The 25,370-nt window shown below is 45.7% G+C and overlaps 1 protein-coding gene across 4 annotated transcripts in view; it reads right to left on the bottom strand.

Moving 5' to 3' along the window:
- N4BP2 (NEDD4 binding protein 2) overlaps positions 1-25,370 on the bottom strand; it is a 69,913-nt gene that overhangs the window by 11,999 nt on the left and 32,544 nt on the right. For all 4 annotated transcript variants that reach the window (XM_054989608.1, XM_054989607.1, XM_054989605.1 and 1 more), the window contains exons 8-14: positions 20,501-22,779; positions 18,477-18,562; positions 16,505-16,550; positions 12,856-13,085; positions 10,608-10,726; positions 9,905-10,037; positions 4,618-4,806 (exon numbers count right to left, since the gene is read on the bottom strand). In XM_054989608.1, the coding sequence (XP_054845583.1) occupies positions 4,618-4,806; positions 9,905-10,037; positions 10,608-10,726; positions 12,856-13,085; positions 16,505-16,550; positions 18,477-18,562; positions 20,501-22,779 (3,082 nt within the window). The remainder of the gene's footprint in view (positions 1-4,617; positions 4,807-9,904; positions 10,038-10,607; positions 10,727-12,855; positions 13,086-16,504; positions 16,551-18,476; positions 18,563-20,500; positions 22,780-25,370) is intronic.

Consider the following 25,370-nt stretch of genomic DNA (forward strand, 5'->3'; position numbering starts at 1 on the left):
AGAATGTGTAGCAGGATTCAATGTCGGTTCCAGGACAGCATTGTCTTCTGGAACCGTGGTTGGAATCAATGTAGGTTGGTTTTACTACTTCTTGGTTCTGAGCGTACAAACACATACGGGTCCTCATAATGGAAGAAGTAGTGAAGAGCGGATACCTGCCCAGCGAGTCTTCAGACCTGTAAGCATAGTAACAGTACAGGGAAATAATGGAACTGATGGCCTCTATGATGGAAAGCCAGTTCCAAATGATTGTCGTTCTCAGATGGATGTGAGGAAGTCCTCTCATCTTTCCACATGCCACGTTAGTGATGGTGGAAATGGAGAAATGGCTGTTGACAATTCTTCTGGAATTTCACCCTCTCAAAGGGAGGGAACTGAAGCAGAACGCTGTCTGGGAGATGGAGTTCTCAGACCCCTGTGCAGACGTGATGAAACCAACATGGTTGGAACTGAGGAGTTGGAGGAGGACTCTTTCCGCTTTTGGAACTTTGAGCTTAGCCTATTTAGTAGGCTGCTCTGACTGACATCAAGGTGGAACCGTCCAAGGAGCAAGTGGAACCCACTGGTCCTTCTCAGCGGTAACTGGTGCAAAGCATGCTGGAGGAACTGAGGAGGCCTGTTCTGGACGCTGCGGTCCTTTATCTGCAGCATTATTCTCTGAGTTGGTAGAGCCCTTTCATGGAGTGCCTTGTGCATAAACTTTTTACAGACCACATACCACAAGGTGTCTCGGCCTTTGCCCAGACACAAGAGGCATTTGTTGTGCCATCTGATTGGGCCATCTTGGTACCGTAATGTGTACACTTCTTGAAGAGGGTCTTTGAAGCCAGGGATCTGAAGGCCAAAATTCTCATTGAAAGGAACGGAGTGAAGGGAAGATACATCCCTTCTTCAGCGGCAGCTAAAGAAGAACCGAGGGAAGGAGCCGCCTGGCCTTTTATTGCCGCACTGGAGGGTCTGTGTGTGTGTGTGTGTTCCCCATGTGGGACTGCACAGAAGACTTGATGAAGAACCAGAGGTGATGGTTCCAAAGCTACATCCACCTCCGAATCGGAATGTTCAGATGGAACCAGAGGTCTCTGCAAGACAGAGATGTTCCGCCAGGCATTTGGTTGAGGCCAGTATTCAGATTCACCGATTGGCCTCCCTGCCTGTCTCCTATTAGTGGGGGGCTATATGAGTAATCTGCCCCATGTAGGGATGGTGGCAAATCGCGCACCAACTCACGCCTCCAGCCCTCTCTTCCCCTTATGGTTGACAGGGAAGGGTGAAGTGAATCCCGCCCTGGGATAGTAGGAACATGGTACCGAGTTTGTTTTTATGTCCCTAAATCTGCCTTTTATCATTATACTGTTTTATCAATGTGTTTTATCTGTATGTTATGATCTGACCTGAGCACATTTGCGGGGAGGGAGGACTATAAATCTAATAAATAATAATAATAATAATTCAGGTGCAACTGGCTAACTATGGGTGGATGCAGCATCTGTTTCTGTATCACACTAGACTATGCGCTGCTGGGTAATGCCTAGTCTGGCTGTGTCTGTGGATATGGTCACATCTGTAATGAGGTCCCAAGAGATAATGGTGAGGATAGGAGCCCTCCATCCATGGGCTCTATGGAGGACATGACCACGGTCCTCTGGATGCAGGGCAGCCATATCTTGAACCTGAGGATCTGTGCTGATGCCGAGAGGTAGAAGGGGAACAGCTACAGCATTGGCTGGGAGAAGGTGGGGGCAGCGAGTCAGTCCTGCCAGATGGTGAAGGGCTCACTGAGCAAATATCCTCCTGCTCTGAGGCTGCTGCCAGGGAGTGACGAGATGGGTCCTTACTCCGGTGGAGGGATAGCATCCTTGGAACCAAAACAAACCTGAGGCAGGCTTCTTTTTATGTGGGAACTTAGAAGCGTCCTTAAAGCTTTCAGAGGGCTCTACATGCTTTTTCTTACAATTTACCTTCTTAGTCTCAGAAGTGCCGCAGTGGGATGCGCCCCGTTCTGATTCTGCAGACAGAACCAGAGGCACAGATGGGAGGATGGTGTCAATGGAGCCAACGGGGCTGACACATTGGCTGATAGAACTGACACATGAGCTGGACTGATGAAGCAACAGGAGGAACGAAGGGAGCCCCAGGCACCTCCCCAGACCTGAGCAGAGGTAGAAAGGGCAGTCTTTCTCTTGCAGGCACCTGCATGGCTCTTTCCCCTAAAGTAGCTTTTAGCCTTGAAGCTCTGTCGTGCCTAGGCTTCAGAATAAACTGGTTGCAAATGAAGCATTTAGGAACGTTGTGCTCCTCGCCACGGCAGAAGACGCAACAGTCATCAAAATGTGGCATCCTTGCCCCACACTGAGCACATTTTTAAATCGTGCTTTCTGTGCCAGAATGCAGTTAGGCAATAGTAAAAAAATAACTCAACAGGCCAAACAGGCCAAAGATTGAAAGGTGGAATTTAAGAAGCAACCTTGAGGAGAAGCAGAGGTGCCACGTTGTTGTAATGACCTTTGGTTTGTTTACTTGTAATTAAGGTCCAGTCAAAGAAAAAATGAAAAGAAAAAAGGGGAGAACATTGCCAGAGGTTGTTTTTTCACAGGAGAGCTGAAAAGAATGGCTACTCTCCAAGGGTGGCAGAGAGACACCTGAGGGAGGGCGATCCCCCCCTGTAATGGACTCTTTTATCCGTGTCTTTACTAAGCTTCTGCTATCCCAGAAGAAAGATTTCTCTTTTCTCTTGGACAGCTTTCAACAGTTAGTTCAAGACCTGTCAAACAGGCCTGTCCTTGAACAAGTTCTGTTTATCTGTACGTTATTTAAAGGGTCCTTCTTGCAATACTTCTTCTCATTAAAGTACACAGACACCTTTCTAGAGTTTATTTCTTTCTTTTATTGAAATTACACTCTAGGCTCTTAATGAAACAAGATATCAAAATATGTATGGTTATTAATATAACTCCTACAAAAACGGAACACAGAAAGGCAATAAGTATTAGGTTTGCTAACATTTCCTAATTAACTCTAAGTTTAAAACAATCAAAGTTTCTGTGAAATGCATTAAGATTCCCATAGCATACGATGCAAAGATAAGGTTCTTACCTAAATTCTCATGAGATTTCTTCCAATCAGAACTCTAACATACTACCAGAATCTACATGTTTTATAGGGAGGGGTCATTTCGTAGGAAAAGAGCCAGAGGAACTCATTAGCACAACTCATTAGCATATGCCATGCCCCTTGACATCACCAGAAATGTGTCGTTAGCATAACTGATTTGCATATGCCACGCCCCCTAACATCACCTATCCTAGCTGTTTTGGACCCAATCTTGGCCATTCAGGACTGAAATTAGGCCCAAAATGGCAAAAAGGGGCTGAAAAGGGCCCCAAAATGGTCAGAATCGGACCGCTGCTGAGCAGGAGAGTGATCCACCACCAGTCAAGAGGCCCGATCTGGGCCGTTTCGGCCCCAATCCGGGCCGAAACAGGCCCAAAATGGCCGAGAGTCAGGTGGGCGGGGCCACCTGCCATGTGACCTCTTTGGGGAACTGCCGGAACTGCGTTCCTGCACGTTTCCCCTCAAAATGAGCCCTGTTGATAGGTTCTTATGCAAATATCTAAGATCTTTTTCATGTGATAGCATAAACAAACTATGATTGGTTTGATGCTTCATTAGATATTCATAATTTCTATTGTATAACCTTCTAATTAGCCAAAAATGATGTTATATCCAACTTGCAAAATAAAACTATAAATCTGTAAGAAATGACAGAAAGAGTTAAGTTGGTAGATCACTACTGGTGCATTCTCTGATAGAAGAACATTAATCTGGATAGAGTCCACTATTTTTAATTGGCTATCAAAGATGAAAGCACACAGACAGTTCAAGCAAAGTTTAGACATTCACCCAGAATATAAGTGTATTACTTTGTACTGCTTTAATAATAACAACAACAAAACAACAACATTCGATTTATATACTGCCCTTCAGGACAACTTAATGCCCACTCTGAGCGGTTTACAAAGTATGTTATTTCTGCAATGCGCTTTAATCTATATTACTGCAACGCCCCCTTGCATGCTCAAAAGGGCAGGAAATCAGCACTGGCCGGGGTGGGGGAGGCAAGCCGCTTCAGAGAGCTCTAGAAACCTCTCCTGACGCAGGGCCAGCGCAGGCGCAGGACTCGCCTTGGACTCCGCTGCCAAGGAACATCTCCAGTTCCTCCAAACCCCAGAGCAATCTTAGTGTCACCTTACTCTAAATTCATTTTCCTTACACTGCTATAATGCACTGAATCACAGTTTTTTGTACTGGTTGATAATGAAAGGATTTGTACATTTTTCATATAAACAGGTGCTTGTCAATAAATTGAACCCAAATCTCATTTCCACATATTTACACAGGTTGAAATATGCTATGGACTTACTTGTGGAAAAATTTCCATAATATTGATTTCTGTACATAGTCATTAACAACGTATTCAAGTCTTACTTGATTCATAGCTTACTTAATAAACCTGCAGGCTTCTGTGAAAACCAAAAAGGTGGTTTATGGGAACCACAAAATACTCCACACCTCCATTAAAGTGCAAACTGCACGATCGTAATTAGTAAAATAATTTACCTGTTGCACATAAAATGCTGCTACAGGCTTCATCCCCATGCAGTACGCCTCCCCAGCTTTTTGTAGGCACTCCTGCCACCTCTTCTGGTGAAGAAAAGCTTCTGCCCTGAAGTCATCGTACCCTGGGGACCTGAAGTCTTGGAATTGCTTGTCAGAGAGGAGGTCTTCTGGCTCCTTGGACTTCTTGCCCTGTAATTCAAGAATTTTACTTAGACCACAGCCAAAGGTTGCGAGCCACTTTGGGTCACCACTACAGAGAAAAGTGAGGCATAAAGTAACTGACTAACTCGCTAAATAAACCCCTCTTCTGGGGGTTCAGTTTAGAATCAAACATATACTTGCCAAGACGGACCTTTCCTAGTATTAATATTAATATTATTATTAGCTGCATTTATAGTCCATGCTTCTTACTGGGCTTCCAGGCCGATTACAAACAATGTAAGAAGTATTAACCTGGTCAGCAAGCAACTTACAAAGGACAAAGTGCTTTACCTGCTCTATTTCTTTTCCATCAAATATCCATTTTTGGATTTTACAGGACTTGGCAAATACTAATATTTTGGATTTCTCATAATAGAGAAGAAGCGAAGGCATCTATTCAGCAGACGTCTGAGCCCCACCCTTGCACAAGAAAGGAGTACTGCATCGTCCGCATAGAGCAGAATGGGCACGTGGGTAGAACCCAATTTAGGAAAATGATAATCTTCTTCTACTAAAAAGGGGGCAAAATCGTTGAGAAATAAGTTAAATAAAAAAGGGGCAAGTATACATCTCTGGACTGCCTCCACAGAGAAAAAAAATAAGATTCATTATTTATGCTCCCTTTCCCAAATGCCTATCAATCAATAAAATGCAGAATTTTGGACACTGAATTGCAAGAGCTTGCCAGTTCTGCCCAAAAATCCTGCTCTCCTCTGAATTTTGAAACCCTTTTAATTACTGGCCGACTGGCTCCTTACTTCTCTGCCTCTTATACCCCACAAATGCACAGAGCGTTCGCACTCGCTAGGTGCAATGCTATCCCTTCTGCGGTCACCTACAGCAGATGTAATAAGATCACATATTCTGCAAGACTTTGTGCTTGTAATTCAAATTCAGTTGAGTCGGTTCCACATATCTTACTCCAGTGTTCCCAGTATGCTGATATTCATTCTAATCTTTTAGACCCAATTTTCCTTAATATGCTGGGCCATTCGGAGGCCTTAATGGTGTACCGTCTTCTGAATGATTCGTCATCCAAAATAACTGAAAAGGTAGCCCTATTTTTAAGCCTGGTAATCAAGGATGGATTGAAAAACGTCTAACTGCTTTCACTCAAATTGCCCTTGTTACGGTTATATTTGTTTACTGCCTGTATCGATAACCTGAGATATGCCAATAAAGGCGTTGCTGTTGTTGTTACAAAGTACAATAAAAAGATGTATTTGAATATAACAGCAAAGATTCCTGCTAAAACGTAATAACGGAGTTGGGCTGAGTGGACTGCAGGTACGAGAACAGACCTCTGGGCACTTACCATGAAGGGTCCCTCTACTCTGAGTGCAGGAGGACATCTTGGGTTGTTTCCTTTCACCCAACCAGGGAGGCAGGAAGCCACACATTTTTTCTTCCTCTTCCTCTTCCTCTTGGAGTCTAGGAACGCCCCTTTGTCTCAGTTCTGGTGACTCCACAAGCAGTAAATCTTTCCTATTCAAGGGGCTCTGAACTCTCACACGATTTGAATTCAGTCTCACGCTCTGAAATCGAAAAGGCTGATAGTGAAAAGAAAAAAGATAGTAGCAGACTATTAACAGAAGGAGAAGGTAGAGAGTCTCCAGACAGCACAGTGTTGACTAGAAAAAGGAATAGGATAGATGAGGAAACTCGGGAGGGGCAAGATGTCCTCCTGCACTCAGAGGAAGAGGACCCTTCACGGTAAGTGCCCAAAGGTCTGCTCTCCCTCTGCAGAGGACATCTTGGGTACTCCCAAAGCAGTTATTCTGTACAGGGTGGGAGAAGTTCCTCATCTTGTACTACATGTTGAAGAACTCTCCTTCCGAAGGCTGCGTCTGCAGAGTCAAATATGTTCCGCTTATAGTGTTGCACAAACATGGAAACTGATGACCAAGTGGCCGCCTTGCAGACCTCTTCCACGGAAGCATCGTTGAGGCAGGCCGCAATTGTTGCCGCACTTCTCGCAGAGTGGGCCATGATCCCATGTGGGACTTCTCTATTACACGCCTTATATGCCTCTACGATGCAGGATTGAATGTTCCTTCCTATTATTGCTGGAGACATCTTCTTCCCTTGATTGGGAGGAGTGACATTAATGAAGAGCGAATCCGATCGTCTGATTGACTCGGTCCTGGCAAGGTACGACTTGAGGGACCTTCGTACATTGAGACTGTGCCAATCCCTCTCCTTGGGGTGAGATGGATTGGGACAAAAAGATGGCAGATTGATTTCCTGCATCCTATGGAATGTGGAGTGGGACTTGGGAACGAAGGTGGGGTCTGTTTGGAGAACCACTTTATCTGGTGGAAAATGCACAAGTTAGGCTTGATTGAAAGTGCTCCCAGTTCAGAAATCCATCTGGCCGACATGATGGCCACCAAGAAGATAGTCTTGAGTTTTAGCCACTTCAAAGAAATTGTGCTAAGAGGCTCGAAGGGCAGTTTGGTTAAGGCCAACAGAACGACGTGAAATCTCCAGGTAGGAAAATGATGGGCGACAAGAGAGCTCAACAAGGTAGCAAGTTCAACAAGGGAGAAAGTCCAAAAGTGTTACTATAGAAGGGCGCAGAGAGTTGACCTTCTTCCTCTTGGCCCAACGAGTGAAGGCCTTCCAGTTAGTGTTGTATATCCTAATCGTAGATTTCTTCCTAGAAGCTAGGAGAGTACGTATCACTTGGGGAGGATATTTCAAGTTGGTAAGGTACTGCCTCTCAATTTCCATGCAGTCAGACACATGCAGTCTGGGTGAGGATGCCACACCGGGCCCTGCTGAAGAAGATCTGGCACCGCCGGAAGATGCACTGGAGAGGAACTTGTCACTGACTGCAGGAACCTGGAGAAAAACCTCGGAACTTAACCATTTGTATGAGTCGCGAACAAGTCCATGATCGGGGTCCCGAACTGGCTCGTTATCATTAGGAAACCCTCCTTCTTGAGAGCCCACTCCCCTGGATGAATGATTTACCTGCTTAACCAGTCGGCTTGTATGTTGGCTACACCCCAGATATGTTCGGCTTGCAGAGAGGAGAGGTTGGCCTCCGCCCAATATAGGATTGTCATGGCTTCTTTGTGGAGCCTGGGGGAACATGTACCCCCCCCCCCCGATGATTGATATACGCCTTGGCTGAAATATTGTCGGTCCACACAAGAATGTCCTCGCCAGCAATGTCCTGGCTGAAGTGCGAAAGGACGAGGCGAATGGCCCTTATCTCCAGGAGACTGATAGGTAGGCTTGTCTCTTCCTGTGACCAGGTACCCTGCATAGGTTGGTTCTTCAGGATCACCTCCCAGCCGGCTAGACTGGCATCGGTGAATAACTGCAGTCTTTGAGGATTGAGGAAGGATTTCCCCCGGTGCAGATTGGAAGGTGAGGTCCACCACTTGAGGCTTGCCTTGACCTTCTGGTCAAGTTTATCTCCCTGGAAAGGATACGCCATCAGGATAAATTTGGATCTGAGGTCGGCTGGCCACGCACATAACCAACTAGCTACTGTGGCTGAAGTTATGGCCCTAGAGGAGAATGTGAGAGCGTCTAGGGTGGCATCTGCTGTGAAGGCAGCTGCTTTCATGATTCTGTTTGCCCCTTACAGAAGGCGTTTTTGGTTGTTGGGTAGCAGCTGGATCAACTTATGTAGCCACACCACTGATGCTCTGGATACAATGGATGCGGTGGAAGAGGCTCTAATCACCATGGCTGCCGCTTCATGAGCTCTCCTAAGAGCAGCTCCAGCTTTTCTGTCCGTATTGTCCCTAACAGAACCTTGGCCATCTTCAGACAGAAGACCTGAGGATTCTTGGGACCTGCAAAAGCTCATTTGCATAAGATGGTAAGGCACATAATTTTTAAATTGAGCTTGAATATTGTTTACTAGACGCAGGGGAAGACCATTCTGCTTTTAACTGTCTTTCAAAGTATTCAGGGAAAGGGAAGACTTTCTCCTGGGTATCTGCCCTGGGGAAAAATTCCTTACACCTTTGGGGTCTAAAAGTGACCCTACTCGCCCCAGTAGCGTCCTCTTCCCCTTTTTGCTTCTCTTGAAGCTCTAATGCCGCCAGAGCCTTACTCAAGAGATACTCATAATCCTCAGCTTTAAACAGTCTATCTTCGGAGTCCCGGGACTCCATGGTCTCTGCCGCCTTGGAGTGACCAAGGGCAGAGGAAAAAGTGGGTAATAAGAGAGGTGGAGAGGGAAGGGAGAGGGAAGGAGATAAGTAGCTCAGAGCAGTGGGAAGGATTAAAGAGGAATGGCAGAGGAAGAGGAGAAATAGGATCAGAAGAGGTGAATAAGAAAAAGACAGTAGGCTGGTAGAGAATCTGTAGCCACAACTGCTCTCCCTGGAGGCAGGAAAAGAACTGAGGCACAAAGGGGCATTCCTAGACTCCAAGAGGAAGAGGAAGAAATTTTTTTGTGATTTTCTGCCTCCCTGATTGGGTGAAAGGAAACAACCCAAGATGTCCTTCGCCTCAGAGGGAGAAAGACTATTCAGCCAATAAGCGAGCTGAGCACAACACACGATAAACAATTCAGTCTAAAAGTAAAGATTTTTAATAAAACAAAATAATGCACTGGGACTGAAGAACTGGAAACACAGCACAACTAAAACTGCCTAAGACAACAAAACAATCAACGTGAGTAACATTTACCCCTTATTTATTTATGTAATTTATCGTCCGCCTTTCTCACTGAGACTCAAGGTGGATTACATAGCGTGAGATTAGTACAGTCAATATCAAGAACATTTCAATGCCATAGGGCATATACGTGCAAATTTACGAAGACATAACATCAGCAAAAATCAAATACAGAGTTGAAGAAATGCTGAAACAGAGCAAAACCAGTCCTAGGACTAACATTACACAACATAGAACTGCCCAGTAGGATCATACAAAGCAACAGACAGTACGTGTAAAACAACTCCATTTAACAGCAAGATTCTTAACAAAACAAAATAATGCAAAGGGGCTGGGAACTGAAGAACTGTCGCCTGAGAAGGCAACACACTCACAGAGGGCCTGTCTCTCACCCAAACCCTGAGATCACGTGTTTGTGACGTGTGCCCAAAAGGCCCATTACCTTTTTCTCTCGGCTCTTTGAAACACTGTAAGGCAGAGGGACACACTGAGCGGTTTCTTGGGCTACGACTGTTTTTACTGGGTCTGCCTCCAGGACACAGTTCAGAAACTGGATCGTTTGTTCCAAACAGTAACTATAGCAAATAAAATGAAGCACTTTGAATAATTTTGGACACATATTTTCAAATAAAATAGTAACATTCTGCTGTAACAAAAGAGAGAGACTTCAGTTCTAATTGCTGATACTCTGAATAGCTGCTATGTGCTTTGCAAGCCCTGTATTAACGACAAGGCAAGGGCTACCAAGTCAGTCCGATGCTACTTCTTTTGAGAAGCCTATCGGGGCTAGACGTTAACACCTTTTCTCACAACGCAATTTTGAGAGAAGTGATCATCCCCATCTCTAATCCAGAGTTGTCATCTACTCGCACCCCTCAATATGACAGTGCCTTAACCTAACGGAATCAGTGAATACGGTCAAACAACGCAGGGTGTGTGTACAAATGTCACTGGAAACATCTGTGGAAAAGCAAGAATCAGTCTAAAAAACAAGAGGATGCTTTTTTGAGATTATATCCAGTATTACGTCGACTTGCGGGGGAGAAGCAATATCGAGCTTCATTTGACGGAAAGACTCTATTTCTATTCTACTGATTCTGCATCATGTTACCATATATTAACAACTGACAAAAAGCAGAGCTTACTTGTAGTCCTTAAAGATGTCCATTAGGAAGTTTGGGTTAATGGTTGGGAATGTCTTCAGCAGCTGCTTCTCCTTCAGGACGGCCGCACAGTCTTTCGGAGGCATGAAGGGAAAACGTTTCTAATCAGGAAACAAAGCGTTTGTTAGAAGCACCCCCCAAAATTCAATAAATCAGAATTTTTTTACCAAATCTGAGAAAAAAAATGAGGAATTCCCCCAAATTCCTAATTGATTCTGTAATTCAGTGTGGGTCTTTCTGAAAAATTTGGCCATTGTTTTCTATGGGAAAATCACTCCGGGGTTAGCCAGAGGGGTCATTTTTCAACCAAATGAATTTGGAGGGAACCTACTCCGGACTGTCCTCTAAATACCCCCCCAAGTTTCATGAAGACTGGATCCCGGGGGCCAATTTTATAGGCCTCCAAGGAATGTACCCCCACCCATTCTCCATTATTCCCTATGGGGAAAATCCCCAGTGGGCCGGAGGTGGCGTTTTTGATGCACGTTCCACCAAATTTTCAGCGGACCTACTCCTGTCCTCAAAAGACGCCCCCCCCCATGTTTCAGCAAGATTGGGCCCTGGGGGCCAATTCTATGAGCCCCTGTACAGTTTGATTTGGGTGGGATGGATGTGATTCTCTGATGCGCTGTTGGTTCCCTTCCATCACTTCAGGTCTGAGGGGATTTCATTCATGTGCTTCAGTCTGGATCTGTTGGGCTTCCCCTAGGATGGGATGAGCTCAGCTTGCATTCGGGAACGTGCCTTGGCCAGGGCAGCCTTGCCCCAACGTGTTTCTGCCGTGGGAGTCAGCTTTGACTTTTTTCCCCATAGGAAACAATGGAGTGGGAGGGGGGCACCTTCTTCAGGGGCTCATGGAATTGACCCCTGGGGTCCAATATTCCTGAAACTTTAGAGGACAGTCAGTAGTAGGTCCCCTGAAAATCTGGTGGAGTTTGCATAAAAAATGCCCCCCCTGGCCCCCCAGATATTTTCCTCATAGGGAATAATGGAGAATGGGTGGGGCACCTTCTTTAGGGGTATATTAAATTGGCCCCTGGGGTCCAATCTTTGTGATTTTCCCATGGAAAACAATGGCCAAATTTTACTGGTTTTTTTTCTGAAACTTTGGTAAAAATTCAGGATACCTGGTTTTTTATTTGGAATATCCAGATTTTTCCGAATCAGTCAAAATTCAGAATTTTAATTCGAATTCCAAACTGAACTGCTCACCCTAAGTACATACCCAATAATCTTCTCTAGAGAAACTAACAACAGAACTGAATTGCAAAAAGAAAAAAATAAGTCACAGTGTTTCCTGTATTTTTGCTGCTCCTTTCAGACTGTTTGGGGTTGGTGATACTGTTCAGAAACAGGCACTACAGAACAAAACGGCTACTTGCAAAACCATCTTCAAGAGATGGTCCACTTCTAGAGGATGATACCTTCGATCTACTGAAGTCCAGAGACGTTTTAATTCCAGGTGCAGTATGCATCATTTTTAATGATTTTTTGGAAATGTAATCACACTACAATGAAGATGGTAACTAAAACAGAAAGGATGTTCCATGAGACAAATAAATTAGTAGCTTTAGTTACTGTTGGCAGTGCAAGAGTTACTCAAGCAGAGTTCCTCCCTTCTAAGTTCACTAACTTCAATCAACCCAGGAGGGTGCAACGCTCTTTAGGACGGTGCTTCTGTATCTGTTTGTCTATCTATCTATTTTGCAGGCAGATATTTCACAAGCAACCACAGGGATTCTAAATTTAGCCTTTAGCTACATCAGGTCCTTAAACCCAATCATTCTCCGCATTTTGAGCTTTTTAAACAGACCACAACGATGCACTTGCATCCTCTTTTCTATCTACAAATTTTGAATTCTTCCGTACAGGCCTACTACTGGATATTACCAGCCCATTAGGCTTGGGCTGGGGAAGTGGGACCGCATTTGCAACGCTTAGAGTACCGACTCCCGCGCCTGCCCTGAAAATCCCTTGGCCCCGCAGTAGGGGCTTTTTGTTTGCAAGTGCTGCCAGAGAAATAGTGAGTGAGTGAGTGAGTGAGTGAGTGAGTGAGTGAGTGAGTGTGTGTGTGTGTGTGTGTGTGTGTGTTGGGGGGTTGGGGGAATGAACTCAGTCTGGAAACTGGCTTATTCACTGGAGGTCCGGTAATTAATCCCATGCTCTGCTACCAATCCACACAGAAGTTCAGCATAGATTGCAAAGACACTGTAATAAGCAATATTCATACCAGATCTTGTTTTTCTTGTAAAGCTATTTCTTCAGACATTATTTCCCGGAGTGACACTTTCTGTGTTTGGACATTCCAGTGATCCATGAAGGGAAAAACTTCTGAAGCTGCCACGCTTTCGGTAGGTGGGCAAGAGGCCAAGGTGCCAGCCTTTTCTACTTGATCGTTTGTATGCCAAGAAAAGACATTGTCCACATCATGTTGCCAGAATTTCTCAAACTGTGCAGGATCTTCATAAGGCAATGAAGAATTGAACCATTTGGTGAAAGAACAGCCAAAAGGAAATTCAAATGCATTTCATTTTCTTATGCTTCTAAAGGGGCATCTAGGTGCAGTGACAGAAGCAGTCAGCAAATAATACCAGTGTTCTTATATTCTGCTCTTCTAGACAGATTACTGCCCACTCAGAGAGGTGAACATGCTCTGTGTTGTTATTATCCCCACAATACAGCTGGGGAGCTGGAGCAGAGAGGAGTGGTTTGCCCAAGGCTACCTTGGGTAATTCGTGGCAGTAGGGGGATTCAAACCAGCAGAGTGCTCAATCACTTAACCACTAGAGAGTATGCTAGAGAATATGGTATAATGCAACACCTCTACATATACCATATGTTTATATATAAAGACTTCCCTTGTTTTCTTCTTCCTTTTCTCTCCCCTACATAGAAACATAGAGCTGGAGAGGACATGAATGACATATAAAAATGACATAAATAAATAAAATGAAGAGTCATCTAGTCCAACCCCCTGCAGAATGCAGAAAATCCACAGCAATCTTGCCCTTTCACCTCCCCCAGTGACCTCTCTATGGCCAGAGGAAGGCCATAAACCTCCAGGTTTAGATCCTTTTCGCATTTACTACTTCCAAGGCAAGCCTCTCCCATCCTCTCAGTAGGCCTTTGATTCTTCCTACCTAAACGCAGAACTTTACATTTGTCTCTGTTGAAATTCATTTGCTAGTTTTAGCCCAGTTTTCCAGCCTGTCAAGATCACCTTGAATCTTGATTCTGTCCTCTACTCTGCCTTCAATGTTACCTTTTAGAAACCCCCACCCCTCTTGAACTCCCTTCTCTTTCATTATGTCTGACCATGGGATTCTACCAGGCATAACTTTAAGCATTTTAAAATTAGCTTTTCTAAAGTATGTTTGACTATGTTCAGCTTTTCCCTTACCCAAAATCTTAAACTCCAAAATTACACGGTCACTACTACCTAGAGTGCCCACTACTTTCACTTCATCAACCAGTTCTTCCCTGTTGGTGAAAATCAAGTCCGAGATAGCAGAACCCCTTGCATCCCTCTCGACTTTCTGAAAAATGAAGTTCTCAGCAAGACAAGTCAGGAATTTATTAGACCTTACGCTTTTAGCCTTCCTTGTTTTTCTTCCCCACCCTGCTCATCTTTATTGTTTTCTTTTTAAAAAACTGTTTTAATAGTGAAATGGTCTGGTGAGGCCTATTTCAGATTAGGTCAGGACACACTAGACCAGCACCTATATGAGAGAAGCTTAATAATAGTTTTAAGTTTTCCGTTCTTGAATGTTGGATTGGAAACTTCTTCAGGTTGGGAGTCTGACTTTTTACTTACCAAACTGGGGAAAGCATCTATTAATACTGGAATCATAGTAATGTAATCTGTCTTATTCAGGGCTTTTTTTCTATGAAAAGAGGTCATGGAACTCAGTGCTGGCACCCCGTACACACATGCGAGCGTGCACACTCCCAGGACGGCGCGATGACGTCACTTCCAGGAAGTGACATCATCGCGCAGGGCCCAGCCCCTCCTGAAAAGGGTCTCTTTAACATTTAAACCCCCGTGGCTTCAGCTGGCCGGCAGGGACTTCCTTCCAGCTGAAGCAAGCTGTGCAGAGTAAACTTCAGCCAGTCAGCTGAAGTTTAACGGGTCCCCTTCCGTGTCACTTGCTCGAGCAGCACGGAAGGGGTATCTCCCCACTGGGCACTGCTTCAGCTGCCTGGTGGGAAAGCCCCGCCAGTCATCTGAAGTTTAAAAGGCCCCCTTCCATGTTGCTTGCTCAAGCGGCATGGAAGGGGGCTCTCCCCACCTGGTGCTGCTTCAGCTGACTGGCAGGGAAGCCCCACTCCTGTTTCGAATGGAGGCTCAGCGTTGCTACTGCTGAATCATCGAGTCATAGAGTTGGAAGGGGCCATACAGACCATCTAGTCCAACCCCCTGCCCAGTGCAGGATCAGCCTAAAGCATCTCTGAAGAGCCTGATGCCTTGACCTGCGTGCCGGAGAAAAGGGAATCAGGTGGGCGGGGCCACCAGACATGTGATCTCTTTGGAGAGGTGCCAGAACATTGTTCCACCATGTTCTGGCTGAAAAAAAAACCCTGGTTCTTATTACAAAACACTGCACTGTTCACGGGAGGAACCCAGGTCTGAATCTCCACACTGCCATGAAGTGTGACCTGGAGTGACCTGGATCAGTCACTCTCTCATCCTAAACTACCTCACAGGGTGTTTGTTGTGAGGATAAAATGGAGGTGATGTATTGTCGAAGGCTTTCACGGCCGGAGAACGATGGTTGTTGGGGGTTTTCCGGGCTGTATTGCCGTGGTCTTGGCATTGTAGTTCCTGACGTTTCGCCAGCAGCTGTGGCTGGCATCTTCAGAGGTGTAGCACCAAAAGACAGAGATCTCTCACTGAGAGATCTCTGTCTTTTGGTGCTACACCTCTGAAGATGCCAGCCACAGCTGCTGGCGAAACGTCAGGAACTACAATGCCAAGACCACGGCAATACAGCCCGGAAAACCCCCAACAACCAAAATGGAGGTGAATGCACACACACACACACACACACACACACACAGACAAAAGACCATGTTTTCCTGCCATGTTCCGAGCTAAGTAAAGAATTAACCCCACTTCCCCATATGCACATCTAACACTCCATTCATTCTGGACAATGCAAGAACCAGTGTAGTCAAGGAAAATATATTGTCGTGGCCGGTCAGGGCACAGCAGTGTTGAGGACTCCTCAAGAGAAGAGGAGCCCTGGGGAGCTACCCCTGAGCCAGGCACCAGCAAGCCAGCTGACCAGCTGCAGGCTCCTCAGGACCCACAGCCAGCAGCTGCGGCAGAGCCACCGACCCCCTCCAGCCCCGAGGCCACAGGTGAATCCCAGTTGGTCATTCCTAGCCCTCCAGCTTCGCCTACACCCTTGGAGCACCGAAGACGAAGGCAAAGAGCAAGCCTGCAGGAGAGGCGGTAAAGTGCACGCCTCCTGGCCAGGCACCAGCTGCTGGCTGACAGCGAGGAGGAGTGGCCCCAGGATCCCTCAAGCCCAGCCCTCTGGTGCCTGGCTATAAAACCTAGCCAACAGAGACCATCAAGCATGGAAGCAACAAGTCACCACCCCTCTGACTCCTGCCTTGGATCCTGCCTTGTTCCTCTGACTTTCAGACCGTGCCCTGACTCTGCCTTCGCCTAGCCCTTGAACTTGCCGGTAACCGACCTTTGGACCTCTTGACTCTGCATTTTGGACTGCCCCTTGGACCAGGCTACCACTGGTTTTTGAACTCCATGCTTTGGACTTAGGACTGGACCTTGGCTATGCTACTGGAACTGGGCCCTTGCCTGGGTCCTTCACACTCTGCGCTGTTCTGGCCTGGCACCCGATATATATGCTTACCATCAACAAGCAGCTTATGCAATTCTTCTTCTCTCTTTTGCCGCCTCTAAGTCAAAACACATTAATGTTAATGAGTTACATAAAAAATGTTTTAATTTAAAAATACTTCCTAGTTTAAGAAAACAACAGTGCAATCCTAAATAGGGTTGCACCATTCTATGTCAATTGACTACAGTGGACTTAGAATGAAGTAACTCTTCTTAGGACTGCTCTGTAAGATTAGTATCATTTCTTTCCATCAGTTACTTTTAACAGGAGCCGCCACGTGGCCTTCAGGTATGCGCTACACCTCTGAGAGCGCAGGATTTGAGTCCAGCAGCGCCTCAGAGGTCAGCAAGGTTTTCAAGGCGTAAGCTTTCGAGGGTGAGAACTCCTCCTCCCAAAAGCTCATATCCTGAAAATCTTGTTGGTCTCTAAGGTGCCCCTGGACTCGAATCCTGCTGTTCTACTGCAGACTGGCACAGCTACCTACCTGAAACAACTTCTTAGAGAGGCATTTAAAACAGGTCAACGCAAGCTGGGAGCATTAAGAATCTGAAGCAGTCCCCTTTCCCCACCGGCAATGGCTCCTGGCAGCCAGCAGAGGAAAGTTGTTCTGTATTGCTCAGCCACACAGAGGGTCACACCCCACATTTCTCCCAAAGATCCTTCAGACTGGGGCACGCAGCAAGCAGGAATCCAGCCAAGTACGAGGACCATATCGGATGTATGCCTGAGACCTGAGTATCATACGCATACCTCACGAATACTCCGAAACATTGGGCTGCCTTGTCTGCAGAACTCTTCTGCTGTCCCGTTTTGTTTTGCTTTAATTTGTGGCTTGGCTTTCCATGGCACTACTATGTACTTGGTGGACAGCAGAGGATTAAGGGTATCACAGTACCTTAAATACCTGAACCAATTTGCAACCGGTTCTGATGGCACATAAAAATATTTGGGCTACTCAATTTCAATTCTTCAAGCAAAAGGAGCAACAGTTCTTATTCACCTACTGTACTAGATATATGAAATGGTCACATTTCATACGGTCACACCATATGCCGCGGCACGGAGGGCAATCTAAACTCCCCTCTGTCTGGAGATCAGGGGGTGGGGCTACTGGCCATGTGGCCATTTTCAAGAGGCGCCGGAACTCCGTTCCACTGCGTTCCAGCTGAAAAAAAGCCCTGGGTACTTTTACTGGGAATAGCTAAAATAATTCTATTAGCGCCATTCTAAACAGAGTTATACTTTTATAAGCCAATTGCCTTAGAAGGTTGCAGTTCTGCTTATGACAGCACTGCAAATTTATCTACTTTGAAGTTAGCCTTAGAGTCAACACTTATCTTCCTCGTGATCGTCTCTCTGAGTACAGTCCTACTCTGCTGAAGCCACCTGGAAAATTCCATTCAATTTTAACGGAACTGACTTTATCAGTGTTTGTGCCAATCATTCCTCAATTTGTATTAGGTATTTCATTTTAGTTTTTATGACAGCTTTTTCCATACATCCCATGATTGTATCTGAAATTCATGTTTAATCACTCCTTTCCAACAAATGAAAAATATCATACTCATATCTTCTGATCCAACACACACACACACACACACACACACACACACACACACACACACACACACACACACACACACACACACACACACACACACACACACAGAGAGAGAGAGAGAGAGAGAGAGAGAGAGAGAGAGAGAGAGAGAGAGAGAGAGAGAGAGAGAGAGAGAGAGAGAGAATGCTGCAGGAAACTCTAGATGTCTAGCGCTTTACGGTCATTGTACTAGATCCCTCTTTCAAAACGAGGAAACATTTTTGTTTGCAAGTTGGAGTGCTATAAATGTGAAAGTGTTACATGTCCTATAAATAGATAATTTTATAAATTATGGAACAGTAAGTATATAACTATTGTTACAAATTAACAATGACTGTACCTAAACAAAATGGTCCTGTAAACAGGCCATAAGGAATGTCTTACCATGATAGATGCTTTCCATTTTTCATGAATTTCTTTGGCCAAACTCAGATCAATATGAACTACATAATCTTCTTTAGTTAACAATTCTTACGGAAGGAAAAAACACACACTTAGACAAAGCAGTACGTAAATTAAACTTAGTCCAGCCATGCTGGCCCTTTTGCATCACTGCCTGAAAGAACTCACCGGGGCCCCTCTCCAAAGCAGACACAACAACCATGTTCTGAAATATAACAGCCCGTAAGAAAGAAGTTTAATATGGAACAGGAAGCAAAGTAAATTAACTCAAAGCAGTTAGGGGCACGAGGATTAGCTCAGTTTTTTTATGATACTAATTGACCTCTATGAAACAAAGAAAAATAGGCTACAATTTAGGACAACCAATGGTGGCTTAAAAGGGGCAGGCTTTGCCCTTACCTGAACCAAGGCTCCCATTCACTTTCTCCAATACAAGTGAATCGCAGCCATTCACTCAAAATGGTGGCATCAGGGAGATGATGTCATTATAGTTCTTAATAACTTGGGGGCCAGGCTCCACATAGCTCACATACAAGTGAATAGTTGCTGCCATTTACTCAGGACCGGTGTGGCAGCCTGCACCAGACGTGGTGCGTCCAGGCTCGCCTGACACCAGCCAACTCCCCCCCCCCCCGAGCCCCTCAGCTGGCTTACCTGGCTGGGATTGGGGTCAGGTGGCAACAGGGAAGCCAGGCAGGCTGGCAACCCGAGGAGCAGAGTGCCAGCTACCGGAGGAGGCAGGGAACCCCAAGAGGCTGACAAACGCTGCAGCGGTGGACAGGAAGAGACACCAGCCTGGAGCAGGGACGGGCCAGAAGCTGGCAGTGCCCCAACAGCTCCTGTGGAGCCATCTGGGTGCCTGAGGACACCCCTGTCCGTGGCAGAGGCAGTGGCATCTGCAGAGAGACCTTGGCCCCCACCAGCTGGCTAAGCATGCCCTGGGCGGAGGCTGGGAACCTGGAGGAAGTGGGAAAAAGCAGCACGCAGCCCTGCCCTGCCCCACAGATGCCCAGGGAGCAGGGGGTGGGGCCAGTGGGAGGGGCTGGCCAGAGAGGAGTTGACTGGCAGGCACAGGAGCGGTCAGGGGACAGGGAGGACAAAGGCAGGAGGAGAAACAGCTGGCAAAGTAGTGGGGGCTGGTGGATTCTCGGGTGGGGGCGGTATCAGGGGAGGATAAAAAGGGCCTTTCCCAGTGAGGCCAGGGATGAGGGAGGAGGAGGTTGTGACCTGAGTGTGAGTGAGAGTGAGAGTGAGAGTGAGAGTGAGAGTGAGAGTGAGAGAGAGAGAGAGAGAGAGAGAGAGAGAGAGAGAGAGAGAGAGGCTCGACCAGATAGGAGTGAGAAGCGTGTGCTGACACCCCCTCCCCTGCCCCCATTCCAAGGCAGAGGGAATGAGTCACGGGGTGGGGCAGGGTGTGCACGACAACTCAGATGGGGAAAATAATGTGATGCACTTGGAGAAAACACTGCAGAAGCAAGGCCTGCCTACTGCCCCCAGACGGCACAGCCTTGCCACCAACAACAGAGTTCAGGATGTTCACATCCCATGAAGCTTCTTTCTAATATCACGGACAGTGAAGCACTTGATCCCCATGTTGATCATAAAACAGCAGCTTAGCCAGGCCACCTACAGACACGGCTGAGGTCTCTTCAGACTCGGGGGACTCCCTAAAGTGGGCATTTTGTAAATTAACCAGTGGGGGAATACAAATAAACCCAGAACAGGACTGATGAGGACTGAATATATTCTAGAAGCTCAGAATACACACAGCGTTTGGCGGGGGGGGGAGGTATAGCCCCTGAGAGCTTACAAGCAGCAGAAATGGGAGATATTTGGATCTGAGATTTCCAAGTTGTTCTCTCACTCCCCAAACATAACTTGCTAGATACTTAGGGCTGGAACCCCTCCCGTTTCTGAGGAAGACTGGATCCAACCCAATATCTTATCCATTCCCAGTTTCTAATGAACGATGATGATGTACACAAGCATTTCATGGGTGCAATTACCTGAATCAACACCAACAGGTCCAAATATTTCATTTAACTGAATGGCTAGTTCAGGAGGTAAGACCAGCTCCAGGCAATCTATATTCACAGCCTGTGACACAAATGTTGGGTTCGGTAACTTGGTTCCACATTCATTTTGGCTAGGCATTTTGCCTTCTTCCTTCTCTGCTGCAACTGAAAACACAGGCCTGCAATTCATTTCTTTGTAGGACTCTGACTTGCTTTCACTGTTTACACAATCCTTCAGAAGTACTGGATTGCCCAGCACCGCCTGAGAAGCGGCACCTTTTATTTCTGAATATTCCTGATGTTCCTCTGAAGACCTGTTACCGGTTTCTGTCTCAGAGGTGCTTTTCAAAGGGGCGGGGCCTCCATTTGAACAATCAAGTGCAGTTCTAGGGACACAGAGATCAGTTTCGGTAGCCAAAGCAGTATTTTGATTATCATTTTCTGATGATATAGTTTGGGTCATCTCTTTTGTCTGTGTTTTCATAGTACCTAGTACTGATTTTTCCTTATCTGATTCACTTACATGATCACTTGGAGCATTATAATTGACCTTTTTATTTTTTACTGAAGAAACAAACAAATCATTTGTTATTAAGTTGGATATGTTGGCATTTAACATGGAATTATCCAGATTTTTTTCACCATCATTAAGTGACAGATTCATATTTTCTGAGTTCTGAATAATTCTAGAAGTTCTAGTAAACTCTGCAAGTCTCTCTCTAAAGTTGCCATTTGTCTTAGAGTCAAGAGTCATACCAGGGAGCTGAGCCATCATTTCCTGCAAACATCCAGGATCCTCATCTTTGCACAGCTTTTCGGCAGAGTCTAACAAGATTCCTGTAGTCCAGTTAATGTCCCGGTTACACCTTTCATAAAGGTCCTTCAGTGCATCAAAGGAAAAGGCTCCAAAGAGTCTACACAAAATGTTTAGATTCTCTGATTCATCAATATGAACAAGTTCACTTTCTTCCACAGATGTGCTTTTATCGTAGGTCACTTTATAGGGTATTTTTTCTGTACAATCTGGAGCACCTTTGGGTATGAATCCATCCAGTCTACCGTGTAACACCTTGGTGTCTTCAGAGGCAATCATTTTTCGTTCAAGCCTCCACAGGAGAGCAAAATCTCTAGGCTCGGTCTGTGAATACTGGCTTGCCTCTGCTGAGCTCTGCCCACCCGGCTTCTCTTCCAGCAAATGAAGTGGAGACGACTGGTCCTCTGGCTTGCTGAGGGCCAAACTGTTGGAAAACGTCAGGGCTAATTTATGATGTCTGCGTGTTCGTTTACTCTTTAAAGGCTTTTTCTCACTGACCATTTCAGGAGCTGAAATGTTAAGTTCCTGAACGCTTTCCCTCTTTGACGAGACCTGCAGCCCTTCACTGCTTTCTAATGTTCCAGGAAATGTGTTTACAACGTTTTTGTTGGTATCATAATGACCACTTACAACCTCTTCTGACTCACTAAGATCTTTCTTAGGCGTTCTTATTTTGTGAGGCCTTTGCTCTAAAACGCTTTGGACCGGCCAGTCACCTGCCACGAGCAATCCTGACGCACCTAGTTCTGAATCAGCACAAGACACACCATCGAAGAGCTGGGGAGTCTCTTTTTGCCTCTTTTCAGAAACTAGCAGCTCCTTATGAGTATCAAATAGATGTGGTTTTACATCATCTAAAATTTTTAATGAGTCAAGAGGGGGCATATTTATTTCTTTATCTTTCTCATTATTCTTTATGGAGAGTTTCTCTAACCTTCTTGTTCTTTTCAGCCTCTGCTCCATAGTCTTTTCTACAGGCCAATCTCCTACAAAATTTAGCATCTCCGGCCTTTCTGATCTTTCGAAACTGGAATCTTCCTTGGTTCTGGTTTTTCCCCCAGTTAATTCTGTATCTGATACTATTTCACTACACTGATTTGCTTCCACTTGAACGTTTAACTCCTCCTTACTGCACTCCTGAACATTTTTGACGCAGCATTGTGAACCTGTGCTTTCCCCAGACTTCTGCAGGTCAGCTTTCATTATTTCCAGATCAAGAACTGGCTCCACTGTGTCTCTCCTTGGTGGCGATGCATAAATATCCAAGCCATCCAGAGGGGTGCTGCATACAGACTGGCATTCTAACAATTTATGTGCCATTTCTCTCTCTTCATTCTGAAGATTTTGATTTTCCAGGGTCTCTCCCTCTGACAGAAGCTTCTCACCCATACTGAACTGCATGCATTTTAAATGCGAAGCAAAAGACTCTTTTTCATAAGACAGTGAATCTTCCTTCCTATAAAACAAGTAATAGATTAAAAAACACCACCACTCACACTTCAATCAGATGTATATTGTTCAAAGTATTTTAGACCGTAATCTTTATCTTAGAAATCACTACTTTCTTTTAAGGCAGCGATCCCCAACATGATGCCTGTCAGCACCACTTCACCCGCCAGCCCCTGTCCTGGCGCCTGCCAAGTGTTTCTAGAAAGTGGGGTGGGGCCAGGTTGCGCTTCTGCTTGGCCACTGGTGATTTGATTGGCTGTGCAGATTTTTAAAAACATGGCTTTGGCAAAAGCTGCTTCTGTAGCACAAGGATCTTCATTGTGGGACTGAAGGTAAGATGTAGCAGCCATTTTGGGGCTGGCTACGCCTCCTGCAGCAGCCATTTTGTGGCAGCCATTTTGGGGCTGCGCCTGCAGGCTCAAAAACATGGAGACCTCCGTTCTAAGGCATGCTGAAATATGTATTACACTTTTCTGGAATGACAAAGAGGATGAAGGAAAACACAGTTTTATAAAATAATTCTGACTTTAAAATCCACTTAAATGAAACGTTATTGCTGCTGCAGAAAGAACTGGATGCTTCTGGGGAATGACTGGGGGAAACAGGGTGTTGCCAGAGCACTCGGTTATAGACAGCAAAGTCCCAAGAGAGTTCTGAAGCACATGCAAATATTGTGCAGGAAATCTATTCCATTCGTTTCAAAGTAGGAGGTTAATTCATACACAGAACCGCACATGTATGGTCCTGCTCCCTCCACTGAAATGAACTGAGATGTCTACGCAGGCGAAGAACTCGTTTTTGGGAACTCCTGTACTTGGAATCTTGGAATCTATATGTAATTTTCAGTAACATTATTCACTGCATAGCGCAAACAGGTAGCACATAGCACGCTTCAGCTCGGTTATTATTGGGACACAGCATGAATATGACTCCCATTCTACAGTCACTCCACTGGCTATCTATCAGTTTCCAGGCTCAGTTCAAGTTACTGTCTAACACACGCAAAGCCCTTCACAGCCTTGGAACTGCCTCTTGCCCTGTGTTCCACCATGGCAGCTGCACTTATCTGAACAGGGCCTTCTGCAACTGCCACCTTGAACATGGGCAAAATCAACAGCTGCCCGTACACGGGCATTCTCTGCGTTGGCCCCCACCTTATGGAACGGCCTGCCTGAGGAGGTCAGGAAGGCTCCCCCTCTCCTGGGCTTTCCGCAAACTATGCAAAACTGAATTACTCAAGAGGGCTTTTCACTCAGATAGGAGGGCTGCAATATGTGGAAGCCGCCTCACGAAGAGACCCTGAACTATCTCTAACTATCTCTTTAATAAAGCATCCCTAACTTGAGGCCTTCCAAAGAATCATTGTGGCTGGGGGAGGGGGTCAGAATGCTCACATATGCATAAAAGAAGATAAAACAACTGGGGAATTCCCCATTCCTTCCTACAGTGCGAGACTGTCAAGCTCCAGGGTAGATCAACCTCCTGTTTGTTAATTGTGAACCTCGCTGGTCCAGCATACACTCATTCTAGGATATAGGCTCTGGCCCCCTTCATAGCCGAAAGAGTCCTAGGAAAGAGGAAAGCAATTTATTTGGATCGAAGGAAGTACCTTCCCTTTAATAATCAATCCTCCCACCAGGAGGTGATTGTCCTTGAAAGGAGCCGTGCAGCACTTCATAAAGGCGGCTAGCACTAGACTGTGCAGGCGTGGGAGAGGATCTTCAGCGGGCCCATCCCTCAGCCATGATCACCCCTCTCTAGTTTACTATACACTCTTAGGGTTTGAGCAGGCATGCTCTCCTCTCTCTTAATCAACACTCAACTGTGCTCCAAATTCCATGACTCACAGATGGCAACTTCAGTCTTCAGACTGGTTTATGGGTTTCTTCTTCCCCCTTGTTATAATTTTTCAGCATGCCTTGGGAGAAGCCAACTGTGCAGAAATCCCCATCTTGCCCAATTTCACCATTTTACTGATAGGTACAGGACCATCAGGTTTGATATTAGGAGTGACAAGTGGGAGGGGGGAGACACAGTTTCAGAAGAGGTGTTTATTCATCCACTCTACTCAGAAACATAATATTCCTTCCAGCATTTTTTAAACATTCTGATTTCATACATCCTTTTCCATATTGCCTTGCCTGGCAATGAGTCCTTGTACGTTTGCCATGATGCTGAGTTGTTCTACGGTGCATACTCAGACCTTACAACGGACCTGTGTGTACATATGAGCTGGAACGCACTCAAATCTTCCCTGCAGCTGCAATCACAGGGGAAGATCAGCACTAACGGCCGGGCAGGATGCCTTTCTGGGAACCTTATCTGCAACTAGCAATGTTATCTATTGGCTTCATTTGCACACGACGGCACTTCTGCCACCTCCAAGGCCCTTAACTGTTTAAAACACTCAAAAATTAAAAAGGCAGAATCTTCCCAGGCCAATTGGTGATGCCATCAAGAGTTGATGGGCTTGTGCTACCAGACTCAGACTTCTCTTCTGCCTTCTTCTCAGGCCATCTAGGTGCCACCCTATGAGTAAGCCCTGCTAACTAAAAGGAAACGTATTGCTGAACTTAGCCTAAGTATACAAAGAATGGT

The sequence above is a fragment of the Eublepharis macularius genome, chromosome 10, assembly GCF_028583425.1.
Source record: "Eublepharis macularius isolate TG4126 chromosome 10, MPM_Emac_v1.0, whole genome shotgun sequence".
NCBI lineage: Eukaryota > Metazoa > Chordata > Lepidosauria > Squamata > Eublepharidae > Eublepharis > Eublepharis macularius.